The sequence below is a fragment of the Polypterus senegalus genome, chromosome 2, assembly GCF_016835505.1.
Source record: "Polypterus senegalus isolate Bchr_013 chromosome 2, ASM1683550v1, whole genome shotgun sequence".
NCBI classification, from domain to species: domain Eukaryota; kingdom Metazoa; phylum Chordata; class Cladistia; order Polypteriformes; family Polypteridae; genus Polypterus; species Polypterus senegalus.
The window spans coordinates 87,925,063-87,941,377 of record NC_053155.1 but is presented as its reverse complement, the minus strand read 5'-3'; the positions used below and the strand labels follow the sequence as shown (position 1 = coordinate 87,941,377).

The 16,315-nt window shown below is 42.0% G+C and overlaps 1 protein-coding gene and 1 long non-coding RNA gene across 5 annotated transcripts in view; one reads left to right on the top strand and one right to left on the bottom strand.

The window, feature by feature from the left end:
• LOC120523141 overlaps window positions 1-3,505 on the bottom strand; it is a 57,631-nt gene extending 54,126 nt beyond the window's left edge. For 2 of the 3 annotated variants that reach the window (XR_005632561.1, XR_005632560.1), the window contains exon 1: window positions 1,104-3,224. This is a non-coding gene — a long non-coding RNA (uncharacterized LOC120523141). Of the gene's footprint in view, window positions 1-1,103; window positions 3,225-3,422 lie in introns of those variants that run through there. The other variant, XR_005632562.1, reaches the window with a different exon arrangement.
• The window catches only part of cep63 (centrosomal protein 63), a 67,490-nt gene continuing 54,612 nt past the window's right edge, over window positions 3,438-16,315 (top strand). Inside the window, exon 1 of one of the 2 annotated variants that reach the window (XM_039744145.1) lies at window positions 3,438-3,701. In XM_039744145.1, coding sequence (XP_039600079.1) covers window positions 3,694-3,701 — 8 coding nt within the window. In that variant the 5' untranslated portion in view covers window positions 3,438-3,693. The remainder of the gene's footprint in view (window positions 3,702-16,315) is intronic. The other variant, XM_039744144.1, reaches the window with a different exon arrangement.

The following is a 16,315-nucleotide window of genomic DNA, read 5'->3' as shown; positions in this document are numbered from 1 at the left end:
ATTGTTTTTATTATTATACTTCTTTATCTTCTATCAGCTGCTCCCGTTAGGGGTTGTCACAGCAGATAATCTTTTTCCATATCTTATATGATTTTATTTTAATATTATTTTCTTTTGTTTATTGTTATTTCAACAGTGAAGGAAGATATTTCAGTTCAACAAAAGGTGTGTGCTTCCAATTTGGTTTGCTGCCCTGTCTCATGAGGCCAATTACTATTTATGAAGTCCCACTCTCTCATATCAAACGGGTGGAGAGAATGGTGAGATCACAAGTGAGGAAGTGGCTTGGACTACCAAGATGCCTCAGCAACATAGGCTTGTATGGGAATGGAGCCCTCTCTCTACCTATAACAAGCTTTGTGGAAGTATACAAAAATGTGCCAATCCAAGACTGGATATGACAATCAAAGAGTCCCGTGATCCCTTCATAAGAAATGCTGTGCCAATCCTAGCAACAGGGAGGATATGGGATGCAGCTTTGGCAGTGGCGGAAGCAAAGGCCGATCTCAGACACCGGGACACTGTGGGGCAAGTCTAAAAACACCCATATGGCAAAAGGCTACACCAAATGAACACTGACATTTGGTGGCGGAGGAGGTGTGGCACCAGAAGGAAGCAGCCGGGTGTACCAGAGCAGGCTCCAAAACCCAGCAAGGCTGTTGGATGAGGTGAGATGGCTTAGAGCGACGTAAAATCACATGGAGTGAGCTGTGGAATATGGAAACAAACAGGCTAAGTTTCATCGTTAGAGCCACAAATAATGTGCTGCCCTCACCAACAAACTTACATCTTTGGCGTTGAGAGGACCTAGCCAGTCACCAGTGTGTGGCCGCAGCAACCCTCTAACACATCCTGGTGGGTGGTAATAATAGCTTATTGCAAGGAAGATATGGTGTCATAACCAAGTGCTTGGTCTCAGCACTAGAGGACAAGTAAGTGTCAACCAAAGCCATCCCCTTAAATACCCAGGCTACCTTCCTGCAACTAACACCCTTCATCTAGAAAGCAGAGAAACAATAATCCAAGCCCTCACCTGCTGACTCATGCCCACTGAGTACAGCCAGGAATTGGGAAATGTGTGTCGACCTAAATCAGAGACTCACCTTTCCATTTGAAGTTGCAGCCACCAATCTGCGCCCAGATTTGGTCCTTTGGTCTAACTCCTGCTGATGTATCTTCATCGTTGAGCTGCCAGTCCCTTGGGAGGATGCTTTGTAGCCAGTTCCACTACAAGGCTGCTGAAAAAAGTGGACATTGGTGGGCAGGCCCAGCGGAAGACCATTAAGGAACTTGCCAATGTTGCTGAAAGAAATAGTATGGGCTGCCAAATGACCACTTAATAACCATTGGACACACGCTCAGGTCTGATCAGCCTGTGGTGGGCTTGCCTCGGCTGAGGATGTTTAGTGGTAAAAGGCCAAAACACCCTATGTGGCTGGAGTATACTGATGATATGTCATATTGGTAGAAACATCACTAAGTGGTCATTATCAACACCATCCCGACAAAGATGACATGTCCAACTTCACTCAAGGCAAGTGCTGTGCTAAATCATCAGGGATTGTAATATCTAGTCCTTTTAAAGAAACTTGGTTTTATTTTATTCATCATTATATTTAGCAAAAAAATTTCAGTCTCTGACAAAAATCCTACATAAATCCCACCAATAAAGTACCAAAGTCCAATCTATCTGCATTCCTACAATAGAAATAATATAAAATACTTTCTTACAATGTATACATTTTTCAGATTAGTACAACAAATAAGGAAACAGGATGACAATGTGCTTATAAACACCAGGCTAACTTACAAGAAATTAAAATGTTAAAAAAATAATTAATCAGATATCCTTGACGTGTACTCAATAACAATTGAAAATGTACATTATAGGTTGTCTTACTTTTTACAGACATTTACCAAAGAGTTTGGTACTTTATCTGCAGCATACAGTTTACATGTACAACATGTCCCTTTATAAAATATTTTGTTATGCTAAATAAATCATTTAAAAACAATTGAAGGTATGTACTATTAAGAGAGCTGAATCAAAATGAAAAAAACACTAGTGGTCTCAGATAGCAAAGGTCTTAACATCCGTATGTCTTAAGTTTGTTAAACACTTAACATACAAGATTAGAGTTTGGTTAGAGGTAGGAAGTGGTGACAGCTACTTAAGTAAATGGAATGAATGAAAACCTGTAGCAATGTAAATTCCCAAACACAAAAACTAAAAGAATCCCTGATCTAAGCCGCATTACTTTTTTTCTTTACATATCTTCACTTTTTAACAATTTAAATAACAAATCTTTGTATAACTTTTTGAGAAATGCAAATTTGTAAGACACTTGCTTTTTTCCCCATCGATCTTCAACAGACATTTCAGCCTGGTCAGGTCCACAGGAAGTTAAATGTATAGGGCAGCAAAACGTTCAGTGTTGGAAACAGCTCTGCAAGGAGGCCAGTTGTTGAAAAAATGAATTAAGGTAATATTCTCAAATACATTTGCTCAAATTTAGAGTAGAAATTGGACTTAATGGGCAGGCACTCTGTCTAGGGTTGTTGTGCCTAGTGTCACAAGGACACCTCCTTCTCCTGAAGACTAGAAAAATGACAGATGTGAGAAAGACATACAGACTCCACATAGACACAAAAAACAAGTGTGGGTTTCAAACTCAGGATGCTGGATCTGGCAGATAACAATGCTAGTCATTGTACTACCATGACACTCTACTTATTCACAGTTGGCTAAACAACCATATAAATATTTAAATGCAATACACTGTTACTGTGAGACTTGGTGCGAATTTTGTACAATCAATGACTTGTCTCAGTTGGAATTCACGGGTATCCCAACTAGGGATGATTCCTTACTTACACCTTACGCTGTCAAGATTTCACTCCAGCTCCACCTGACCATAAAATAATAAACATCACATCTTTCTTAAGAAGGTTTAAATAAGTCCAGTAAATGGGTGCATGGTAAAGAAAAGAGACAAGTTCTGACTGAGTGCTCAGTTAGAATGAAATTCGGTTCTCTAGTAGCAGAGACTAGATTTACACTACTGTTGGACACAAATTATTCTGACTGATAACTGACTCTGCAGGTATGGCAGTCTTTGGTAGCTTTGACAGCTGGTTATACCATATAATTCAGTCTATACAATATGTATTTAAAACCTTTGCACTTTTGAAAGCATTCATAATACTCAAAATGTCATTTTTTCTTTGCATATCACATGGCTCTTAAAGGATTAATTCCAAAAAGTCACCTCTCCACAAACCATATTTTAACTGTTTGCGTTCCAGTTGTATTTTACCGATTGTCTAATTTAATGAAACAACAGAACGATGGTGTTGTGGGATATGCAAATGCATGAATGATCAATGCATATAATCTGAATAAGTAAATACGAGAAACATACTAAAAAGAGGCACGCCGTTTCCGGGGAGCCGTTGCGTTTTCTGAGAGCCCTAAAGGCCTGCTGCGTGAATCAGGCCGTCGTGCTTCTCGCAGCCGCGTTAGTCTCCCTCTAGCGGCCGGTTGACCTCAGCCCACACCGCTGCTTTGTCCTAATGTGGCAGCGGCGCCAAAGCAGCAGGCCTACGCGGGAAGGCTTAAACGACAAACAAGGCAAGTAAGAGCGTCAGCCGCGCCCCCACCAACGCACACAGCCGCGCGACACAACACAGTGAATGGACGGGTAAGTGAGAGCCACCGTTTTCCTTTCTCATTCTAAGGTTACAGCGTGTATTTGATTCACAGATATTTTATTACTAGTCGAGGAGCTACACATGACATGCGTTCAGAGTAGCTTTTTAGAATCGGAGGAGGGGTCGCTGTCCGTAGAGCGTCCACGGCTTACTCTGAGTAAAGCCGTCCCTTCTGTAGAAGGCCAACCCCCAATTCAGCCAACTGAGCGACACTGTCACCGAGTGCTTTGTGACTGCTGAAAAAGCGGTTACTACACTGCTTGTCCGTTGTCAGGTAGTCTTTCTGCGGATTTGGCTTCACTTAGGATGCCAGGCGCTGGAGCGGGCATCCGTTCAGCTTCAATACCGACTTATAGCCTCAGTATGGAGTCCTACTCCGTCCGGGTGCCTCAGACTCTCTGTTTTAGGAGCTCTTACTGTGCCTGAATCCACCGATACCCAGTGAAGGGACTCCCGCTTAGCCCGGGTACTCTGATGTCCCGTGGAGGGACGCCTTCTGTGCCCAGATGCCCATTTGGTCTGTGGATGGTCTCCCACTGTGTCTGGGTGTCTCTGATTGTCTGTGGACGGTCTCCCACTGTGTCTGGGTGCCTCTGATGGTCTGTGGACGGTCTCCCACTGTGTCTGGGTGCCCCTGATGGTCCGTGTACGGTCTCCCACTGTGTCTGGGTTCCCCTGATGGTCCGTGGACAGTCTCCCACTGTGTCTGGGTGCCCCTGATGGTCTGTGGACGGTCTCCCACTGTGTCTGGATGCTCCAGGTGATCTGTGGAAGTGCTTCAGTTATGCCCAGGTTTCTGTTTTGGTTTGTGGAGGGTCTTAGATTTTACTTTGGTGCTGCCTGCTTTTTCGTAGAGAAGCTTCTAAATTATGATCTGGAACAGTTGTTGGTGAGACCATCCCTGTGTGTGGATCCCAATTCCCCAGTGTAGTGATTGGGATGTTGTAATGTAAAAACTGGTGCCATCTTTCGGATGAAGCATTAAAGTCCTAACTACTTGTGGTCATGAAAGATACCTGGGCATCTTTCTAAAAGAGTAAACAAGGAGAAGTCAAGAAAAATTACGCCTTTTATTGGCTAACTAAAAAGATTACAATACGCAGGGTTTTGAGGCAGCTCAGGCTCTTTCTTGAGGCAAGATGGCTAACATGGTACAACACCCTACTACTACTACAGTTAAGAGCAAACTAAATTGCCCATCGTGACCAGCTTTGTAATCACCCTTTGTCCTTTATTAGCTAACTCATCCCTTCACCACATAATATATAATGTGTCTTGAGCATACTGGAGTAAAAATGGCTGCTGTATATAAATGGGTGGTGGCGGCTGAAGTTGTTCCTCACTGTCTATGTAAAGCACTATATCAGTATAAGTAATATTACTATCCTAGGTGTCCCACTGACATATTCAAATTCAAGTGAAATGAAATTTGTTGAACTGGTACATTTTTATTCATATTTGCAAAGAAGAACTGAAAATAAATAACACAAACAAGATTTATAAAGTAAATGGTATTTACAGTAAAGTAAATACACATGTTTTGTTCAGTTGCTACTTTATTTTTTATTGCAGTAGTTAAAGAACTACCCCACTGATGGAACCGTTTCTGTGGTTCTGGTGTCATAAATATGTTTCGAGTATGGTATTGGACCAGCAGTATTGCACAATCTTAGTTTTCCCCCAGCAGAACTCTGATCTGGGCCTCTGGACTGAGCTAAGGGAAGTCTAGGGGTTTGGTTGGTGTGTCTAGGGAGGAAAAAAGTCAGTGACTCTCAGGTATTTCATGAAGTTCAGTGCGGTGTTGTTGTCACCTCCTCACCATCACTGTGGCAGTTGGGGTGACCAGTTCACATGCAATTAGGTGGATAAAGATGCATCAAAAATGTTGTTTCATATATTGTATAAAATACGCCACAGAAATGTCATAAAGAAGATAATGCTAGTTTGATCAGTTAGGAGACTATGGTATGCAGTAAAGATGTGAAACTGCCAGTTTACGATTTTTCAACAGGGCTTTTTTGTGTACTCAACACTTTGTTGAAATTGCAGTTATTAAGCATATAGTAGTTTTCCTGCACTACTTATTGGCAACAGAGGGGTTCTCCTTTAAGGGTTTAGTGACAGCCTTTGTTGTTGTTGTTGTTAATAATAATAATAATTTAAAATCTTGTGGCTACATGAAATGTTTTAAGCAATTAACTCTTTGCTAGGAACTACTGTAACAACTGAATTAAAAATTAATTTCTAAACTTGAAATTTTCAATGGTTAGTGATTTTATTTTTTAAGAGATTCAATTCACTCCTTTACTAACAATTTTTAAAATTGTTACTGATTGCATCCAGTATTTAAACTGACGAGGTGACTAATTTGTATCATGTCAAAGAGCATTTTTCTGTTTTGCTCATTGCATTAGAAAGGATTTAAATGTGAAATAAATCTGCTTAGTTTACAGAAATAAATGACTCTAACTATTATAGAATATCTGTTGCTATGATGGACCTCTTGTAGCAGAGAATCAAACTACACAGTCTAAAGTACAATTGATTAGTCCTTATTGCCCTTGTTCAAGTGGTCTGTGTTCCCCGTCCAAAAGCCTAGTTTTCAAGACAGAGCTGGTTACAGCTGTTTAACAGAAAATACTATAGACATCAGTCTGTAAACTATGGTGTGTTTAGATAAAGAAAAATCCCTTTTTCATTCATTCATTCCAGAGACTATCTTAGTAAGCGTTTAGCTGAATATCAGAACTATTCTCAGAGGGTGTGTTCAGAACTGCTGCTGCCTGGCTAATTCATATTCGTCGTTCAAGCTAATAAGTACAGGGAAACTATGGGAACTTAGAGAATACGCCATGAATTGCACCTAACTCCCAGGAGCTGTAAGGAAGCAGCATTAACTGCTGAACTACTGTTGAAAGTCAAATGGCCTTAAAAAACTGAAAACCAGAGAGGATGTGTAACACGCGTTCACTTCACCACTGTTTTATACTTGTAGTAATTATGAAAAACATGTAAAGTAAAAGTCATGCAAGTGCATGTTGTCATGCAGAGTATTTTGACAGCCCTAGAGTCTGGGTTTGAGTTCTGACCCATACATTGATAATCTGCAGTGTTCCAAGCCTTCCATCCTTCAGACATGAGGTAGCCTGCAGTGTTAAGGGGAGGGGCACTGGATGGGTTCTATTTACAATCCTGATGGCATTAGGGAGAAAACTGTCTTACAACCTTGTTGTTCTAGCTGCTATGCTCTTGTAGTGTCTTCTTGATGGTAACAGTATCAACAGTTCATGTTGTGGGTGGGTTGTGTCTTTAGTAATGTTATGGACTCTCCTGAGAACTCTGGTGTTATAGATGTCCCCTAGTGCAAGGAGCACTGTTCTAATGATATTTTGCACTGATTTTTCCAACCACTGTAGAGCCTTGTGGTCCAATGCTGTACTGTTCCCAAACCAGACTGTGATGGAGTGGGTGAGGGTACTGCCAACCGTGCATCTGTAGAAGTTGCTGAGGATAGTGCTTGGCATTCCATACTTTCTCGGCCTTCTCAGAAAGTACTAATGCTGCCTGGCTTTCCCCACCAGGTCTGTGATGTTATAGATCCAAGCGAGATCCTCAGAGATGTTAATACCAAGAAATTGTACTTGTGGCCACTGTCTTCACCTCAGTCTCTTCAATGTACAGAACAGGTGCTGTCCTCTTTTCTTCCATTTGTCAATAATCATCTCCTTTGTTTTGCTGGTGTTAAGAAAGAGATTCCTGTCCTGATGCCACTTCACAAGGCCAGCCACATACATTCTGACTTGTCACCCCCAGAAATCGGTCTAATGACATTGGTATCGTCCAAAAATGTAATAATGCTGATGTTATGCTGGGAGGTGACAGTGAATAGCATGTACAGCATGGGATTCAAAACACATTCTTGTGGGTTCCTGTATTTATGGGTACTGTTTTGGAAATGTTGTTCCACAGCCTGATTGACTGTGGTTGACCTGTTGAAAAGTCCAGAACCCAGTTGCAGAGAGTAGGTGGCACAGCTAGAGTGGATAACTTGTTGGTGATCTTAGCTGGTATCACAGTATTAAAAGTCGAGCTATAATCAGTAAACGGCAATCAGGCATAGCGGTCTTTATTCTCTAGGTAAGTAACAACTGTATGCAATGTTGTGCTAACTGTGTCCTGTGTCAACCTTTTTAGTCTATATGTTTATCTGTTTTAACATTTGTAGACCTATCAAGATTTAATCTTCATTTTACCAGAATATCAAGTTAAAGGTGATGCAATTGGGGAAAATAAAACAATGAACATTTGATTTTTCATTCATTTATTCAATAGAAAAATTAATAAATATGCCTTTTCTGTCTGTGGAAAATGTAAGTACACCCTTCACTCTAATAACTGGTATTGCAGTCTTTGGCAGAAACAACTTCAAGTAGTCATTTCCTAGAACTGTCTAGCAGTGTCTGACATAAATTGCAAGAAATTTTTTTCCCTCTCCTCCATGCTGAATTCTTTTAGTTATGCAATGTTTGAGAGGTGTCTTTTGTGCAAAGCCCATTTCAAATCCCTCCATTCCATCTTAAGGGGATTAAGATCAAAGCTTTGAGTTGGCCATTCCAAAATTCTCCATTTAATCCCTGGTGGATTTACTGGTAGTTTAGAGTCATTTTCATGTTGCAAGGCACACTTTTGGATAAGCTTCAACCTTCTAGCCTCAAATTGTCCTCAAGCACCCTCTGGTAAAATGAAGTGTTCATAGTAGATTCTATGATGGTGTGCTGCCCAGGCCACCATGCTTTACAGGTGGCAACAGGCTCTTCTGGTCAAATGCAATTTATTTTTGGCTCATCTGCCCACTCTCCTTGTTCTAGAAGTCCTGGTCTATGTGTTCATGGCCAAAGTTTAGTCATACCTTGATGTTCTTTCTGGACAGCAAATTGTTTCCTTGTGGCACACCTATCATTTAGATCTAATTTGTGCAGCCTCTTTGCAATAGACTCATCCACTTTGACATTAACAGTGACAAGAGCTACCTGTAGGTTCCATGATATAATTCTGGGGTTCTAAGGAATTTCCTTCTGCATGTTACATTCTGCTCTTAGGCAAAATTTGGTAGGGTGGCCTGGTCTGAACAACTTGGTAGTTATTTGCAGTCTTCTCCACTTGCATGTGATCTTCTGGACAGTGGAATGGCAGTTTCCAATTGCATGAAGATCTTTTCAAATTCCTTCCTAGACACAAACATCTACACCCTTTTTTCTGAACCCCTCTGAGTGCTATTTCGATCTAGGAATGGAGACATTTCAATGGCAAAGAGGAAAACAACCTAAATATCTGAGGCTTAAAAAAGACCAGGTTCCTCGAATATCCTTCCTAATAATGATCTAATGTTTTGAACCTGATCTTTGCCTGATGCTCCCGATTCTAATTTTAGGTATTTGAGGTAGTTCTGAATATAGGGGCATACATACTTTTTCCACATGTGAAATTCGCATTTCTGTGTGTTTAAATTATACAGTAGACTTCAAAATATAAATGTCTCATGATTTTTGTTATATAGTCTTTATCTGTAGATACTATTTAAATGAAGATCCCGTTGTGATATGTCTACCTATGGTAAAAATGGAAAAAAAACTTTCATGTAGCATACTTGCTTTTCATATATCTAATCAGAATTAGGCATTTTTTTAAGGACACAATATAAATCACATACATTGGTGTGCTAAAGTATTCAATCCCTTTGAAAGTCATCATAAGTTTATGTATGACAAAGGTTTATACACATATTTATCCATTTAATATTTTTGATGTGAACTCTTATGCAGTAACAATACTTTTCCAAAGTCAAAATAAATCATTTTCTGTACATATTTAACTGAAGGAGAACAACTCAAAATTAGTGTTGTAAGAACTGGAGACCAGAGGCGTGGAAAGGTTTGGGGCAGCCACCCGTTTAATGCGGTTTCCCGGCTGCAATAGTATTTGAGGCATTTTCAAAACAGTTGTTTACACAACAGAGTCCAAAACAGAACTGCCTGCCTAAGCAAAGGCAGTGAGCTTTATAGCACAGAGGGCGGAAATGATGTCGTCCTCTGGGCCGGAACTGGAAGTGACATCATCCTTGGGGCCGGAACCGAAGTGACCTCATTCTTGGGGCCGGAACCGAGGTGATGTGTCCTTCCTGGAAATGGCGGCTCCTGGTGGGATTTCCCGGGTAAGACCTGCAGAGAACTCAGAAAGAGCGTCAGCGTACCCGCCCCTCCCCGGGCAGATGTATAAACAGTATTGTCTAAGCCCTTCAGCTGCTTCCCATGCACACGCGTGTGACAAGACTCCCCTCAGCCCAGACCCGTGGTCGGGCGACCTGCACCGAGAGGTCGTGGGCCCGGGAGAGGGCATCGGCGTTGGCATGAAGGGACCCCTGTCGATGAACGAGCGTATATTTGTACTGCTGCAGGTCAAGAAACCACCTCGTGACCCGTGGATTCGACTCCCTGTGAAGGGCCATCCACTTCAGAGGCGCATGATCCGTCACCAGAGTGAACACGCGACCCAAGAGGTAGTACCGCAGCTGAGTCACCGCCCATTTGATCGCCAGAGCCTCTTTCTCCACCGCGCGTACCTGGTCTCCGGTCCAACAGTTTCCGCTCAGGTACATAACGGGTGTTCAACACCGTCGGCGCTTTGGCTCAACACGGCTCCCAAGCCTGTGTCCGGCGTCCGTCTGGAGGACAAAAGGGAGAGAAGTTAGGGGAGATTAAGATAGGTGCTGAAGTCAGAGCCCTTTTTAAGTCACTGAATGCAGCCCCCGCTTTATCAGACCATACCACCGTATTAGGAGCTCTTTTCTTTGTCAAGTCGGTCAAGGGCGCTCTCTCGGAGAAGCGAGGCACAAACCGGCGGTAGTACCCGGCCAAACCGAGAAAGGATTGGACTTGCCGCTTGGTTTGCGGACGGGCCAGGCCATTATGGCTTGCAACTTGGAACACTGTGGCCTCACAGTACCCGCCCACTAGGTAGCCCAAATATTTGGCTTCTCTCAACCCAAGAAACATTTCTTGGGGTTGATGAGCCCGGCCTCTCCCAATGTCCGTAATACTGCTGTGACCTGCTGTATGTGCTCCTTCCAGGTGCTGGAATAGATGACAACGTCATCCAGATAGGCAGCACAGAACGAGTTATGGGGCGGAGCACTTTGTCCACCAGACGCTGAAAAGTCGCAGGCCCGTGTAACCCGAATGGAAGGACACGATACTGCCAGTGTCCGCTAGGAGTGCTAAGCGGTTTTTCCTTCGCGACTCCGTTAAAGGAACCTGCCAGTACCCCTTTGTCATGTCAAGTGTAGTCAAGAATTTGGCTGGTCCCAGTCTCGAGGAGGTCGTCCACGCGAGGCATGGGATAAGCATCAAATCGGGAAACTTGGTTGAGCCGACGGAAGTCATTGCAAAACCTCCAACTGCCGTCAGGCTTAGCAATCAAGACGATGGGACTGGACCAGGGACTACTACTTTCCTCGATCACTCCTAGTGCCAGCATTCGCTTGATTTCCAGTTCCACTTCTACTTTCTTTGCCTCCGGGAGTCTGTAGGGTCGCTCACGGACGATCACCCCGGTCAGTCAATATGTCGCGCAATCAGAGAGGTCCGACCTGGCTGTTCACTTACCACCTCTGGGACCGAGCGGATAGCTGCTTCGAGCTCCTGTCTCTGTCTGGGAGATAGCTGTTCGCGAAATTAAGGTCACTTACTTCCACGAAGAGAGCAGGGCTGTCCGGAGGAGGGATCGGGATCCCTCTCCTTCCACGGTTTCAGCAGGTTTACATGATATACTCGCTCAGCTGGTCGGCGATTGGGCTGTTTCACCAAATAGTCGACCAATCCCTTCCTCTCCTTAATTTCGTAGGGGCCTAGCCAATGTGCGAGCAGTTTAGAGTGTGAAGTAGGAACCAATACCATGACGCGATCCCCCGGTTGGAACTCCCGGAGAGTCGTGCCACGGTCATACAGGCGGGCCTGTGCTGATTGTGCCTCCTCGATATGACTTTTTAGAATCGGTCTTATTGCATCAAATCTATCGCGCAATTGGGCGATATACTCCAAAATATTAGTGGAGGGCTGTGCCTCCCCTTCCCAGCCCTCTTTTAAAATATCTAATAAGCCCCGGGGCTGTCTTCCGTATAGTAATTCAAAGGGAGAGAACCCCGTAGAGGCTTGAGGAACTTCCCGGTAGGCAAAGGAAATGCAAAAGCGTCGAACCTCCTCATTAATCCCCGGCCAAAAAAAACGGAGCTTAATGCGCTCTAATGTTTTATCGGAGCCGAGATGGCCTTATTGGCAACAGAGGGGTTCTCCTTTAAGGGTTTAGTGACAGCCTTTGTTGTTGTTGTTGTTAATAATAATAATAATTTAAAATCTTGTGGCTACATGAAATGTTTTAAGCAATTAACTCTTTGCTAGGAACTACTGTAACAACTGAATTAAAAATTAATTTCTAAACTTGAAATTTTCAATGGTTAGTGATTTTATTTTTTAAGAGATTCAATTCACTCCTTTACTAACAATTTTTAAAATTGTTACTGATTGCATCCAGTATTTAAACTGACGAGGTGACTAATTTGTATCATGTCAAAGAGCATTTTTCTGTTTTGCTCATTGCATTAGAAAGGATTTAAATGTGAAATAAATCTGCTTAGTTTACAGAAATAAATGACTCTAACTATTATAGAATATCTGTTGCTATGATGGACCTCTTGTAGCAGAGAATCAAACTACACAGTCTAAAGTACAATTGATTAGTCCTTATTGCCCTTGTTCAAGTGGTCTGTGTTCCCCGTCCAAAAGCCTAGTTTTCAAGACAGAGCTGGTTACAGCTGTTTAACAGAAAATACTATAGACATCAGTCTGTAAACTATGGTGTGTTTAGATAAAGAAAAATCCCTTTTCATTCATTCATTCCAGAGACTATCTTAGTAAGCGTTTAGCTGAATATCAGAACTATTCTCAGAGGGTGTGTTCAGAACTGCTGCTGCCTGGCTAATTCATATTCGTCGTTCAAGCTAATAAGTACAGGGAAACTATGGGAACTTAGAGAATACGGCCATGAATTGCACCTAACTCCCAGGAGCTGTAAGGAAGCAGCATTAACTGCTGAACTACTGTTGAAAGTCAAATGGCCTTAAAAAACTGAAAACCAGAGAGGATGTGTAACACGCGTTCACTTCACCACTGTTTTATACTTGTAGTAATTATGAAAACATGTAAAGTAAAAGTCATGCAAGTGCATGTTGTCATGCAGAGTATTTTGACAGCCCTAGAGTCTGGGTTTGAGTTCTGACCCATACATTGATAATCTGCAGTGTTCCAAGCCTTCCATCCTTCAGACATGAGGTAGCCTGCAGTGTTAAGGGGAGGGGCACTGGATGGGTTCTATTTACAATCCTGATGGCATTAGGGAGAAAACTGTCTTACAACCTTGTTGTTCTAGCTGCTATGCTCTTGTAGTGTCTTCTTGATGGTAACAGTATCAACAGTTCATGTTGTGGGTGGGTTGTGTCTTTAGTAATGTTATGGACTCTCCTGAGAACTCTGGTGTTATAGATGTCCCTAGTGCAAGGAGCACTGTTCTAATGATATTTTGCACTGATTTTTCCAACCACTGTAGAGCCTTGTGGTCCAATGCTGTACTGTTCCCAAACCAGACTGTGATGGAGTGGGTGAGGGTACTGCCAACCGTGCATCTGTAGAAGTTGCTGAGGATAGTGCTTGGCATTCCATACTTTCTCGGCCTTCTCAGAAAGTACTAATGCTGCCTGGCTTTCCCCACCAGGTCTGTGATGTTATAGATCCAAGCGAGATCCTCAGAGATGTTAATACCAAGAAATTGTACTTGTGGCCACTGTCTTCACCTCAGTCTCTTCAATGTACAGAACAGGTGCTGTCCTCTTTTCTTCCATTTGTCAATAATCATCTCCTTTGTTTTGCTGGTGTTAAGAAAGAGATTCCTGTCCTGATGCCACTTCACAAGGCCAGCCACATACATTCTGACTTGTCACCCCCAGAAATCGGTCTAATGACATTGGTATCGTCCAAAAATGTAATAATGCTGATGTTATGCTGGGAGGTGACAGTGAATAGCATGTACAGCATGGGATTCAAAACACATTCTTGTGGGTTCCTGTATTTATGGGTACTGTTTTGGAAATGTTGTTCCACAGCCTGATTGACTGTGGTTGACCTGTTGAAAAGTCCAGAACCCAGTTGCAGAGAGTAGGTGGCACAGCTAGAGTGGATAACTTGTTGGTGATCTTAGCTGGTATCACAGTATTAAAAGTCGAGCTATAATCAGTAAACGGCAATCAGGCATAGCGGTCTTTATTCTCTAGGTAAGTAACAACTGTATGCAATGTTGTGCTAACTGTGTCCTGTGTCAACCTTTTTAGTCTATATGTTTATCTGTTTTAACATTTGTAGACCTATCAAGATTTAATCTTCATTTTACCAGAATATCAAGTTAAAGGTGATGCAATTGGGGAAAATAAAACAATGAACATTTGATTTTTCATTCATTTATTCAATAGAAAAATTAATAAATATGCCTTTTCTGTCTGTGGAAAATGTAAGTACACCCTTCACTCTAATAACTGGTATTGCAGTCTTTGGCAGAAACAACTTCAAGTAGTCATTTCCTAGAACTGTCTAGCAGTGTCTGACATAAATTGCAAGAAATTTTTTTCCCTCTCCTCCATGCTGAATTCTTTTAGTTATGCAATGTTTGAGAGGTGTCTTTTGTGCAAAGCCCATTTCAAATCCCTCCATTCCATCTTAAGGGGATTAAGATCAAAGCTTTGAGTTGGCCATTCCAAAATTCTCCATTTAATCCCTGGTGGATTTACTGGTAGTTTAGAGTCATTTTCATGTTGCAAGGCACACTTTTGGATAAGCTTCAACCTTCTAGCCTCAAATTGTCCTCAAGCACCCTCTGGTAAAATGAAGTGTTCATAGTAGATTCTATGATGGTGTGCTGCCCAGGCCACCATGCTTTACAGGTGGCAACAGGCTCTTCTGGTCAAATGCAATTTATTTTTGGCTCATCTGCCCACTCTCCTTGTTCTAGAAGTCCTGGTCTATGTGTTCATGGCCAAAGTTTAGTCATACCTTGATGTTCTTTCTGGACAGCAAATTGTTTCCTTGTGGCACACCTATCATTTAGATCTAATTTGTGCAGCCTCTTTGCAATAGACTCATCCACTTTGACATTAACAGTGACAAGAGCTACCTGTAGGTTCCATGATATAATTCTGGGGTTCTAAGGAATTTCCTTCTGCATGTTACATTCTGCTCTTAGGCAAAATTTGGTAGGGTGGCCTGGTCTGAACAACTTGGTAGTTATTTGCAGTCTTCTCCACTTGCATGTGATCTTCTGGACAGTGGAATGGCAGTTTCCAATTGCATGAAGATCTTTTCAAATTCCTTCCTAGACACAAACATCTACACCCTTTTTTCTGAACCCCTCTGAGTGCTATTTCGATCTAGGAATGGAGACATTTCAATGGCAAAGAGGAAAACAACCTAAATATCTGAGGCTTAAAAAAGACCAGGTTCCTCGAATATCCTTCCTAATAATGATCTAATGTTTTGAACCTGATCTTTGCGCCTGATGCTCCCGATTCTAATTTTAGGTATTTGAGGTAGTTCTGAATATAGGGGCATACATACTTTTTCCACATGTGAAATTCGCATTTCTGTGTGTTTAAATTATACAGTAGACTTCAAAATATAAATGTCTCATGATTTTTGTTATATAGTCTTTATCTGTAGATACTATTTAAATGAAGATCCCGTTGTGATATGTCTACCTATGGTAAAAATGGAAAAAAAACTTTCATGTAGCATACTTGCTTTTCATATATCTAATCAGAATTAGGCATTTTTTTAAGGACACAATATAAATCACATACATTGGTGTGCTAAAGTATTCAATCCCTTTGAAAGTCATCATAAGTTTATGTATGACAAAAGGTTTATACACATATTTATCCATTTAATATTTTTGATGTGAACTCTTATGCAGTAACAATACTTTTCCAAAGTCAAAATAAATCATTTTCTGTACATATTTAACTGAAGGAGAACAACTCAAAATTAGTGTTGTAAGAACTGGAGACCAGAGGCGTGGAAAGGTTTGGGGCAGCCACCCGTTTAATGCGGTTTCCCGGCTGCAATAGTATTTGAGGCATTTTCAAAACAGTTGTTTACACAACAGAGTCCAAAACAGAACTGCCTGCCTAAGCAAAGGCAGTGAGCTTTATAGCACAGAGGGCGGAAATGATGTCAAAGAGGACAAGGGGGAGGAGTTGGTCCCAATTCCTCCCATCCTTGCTGACTACCTTACGTAGCATTTGCTTGAGAGTTTGGTTAAATCTCTCCACTAGCCCATCGGTTTGAGGATGATACACGAGGTTTTAAATGCTTTATTTTCAGTAACTTGGCAGTCTCCTTGAACGTTTCCGAGGTGAAAGGCGTTCCTTGGTCCGTCAGGACTTCTCTAGGAATGCCCACCCGTGAAAAGACTCCTACTAGTTCCCGTGCAATATTTTTTGTGGTAGCCG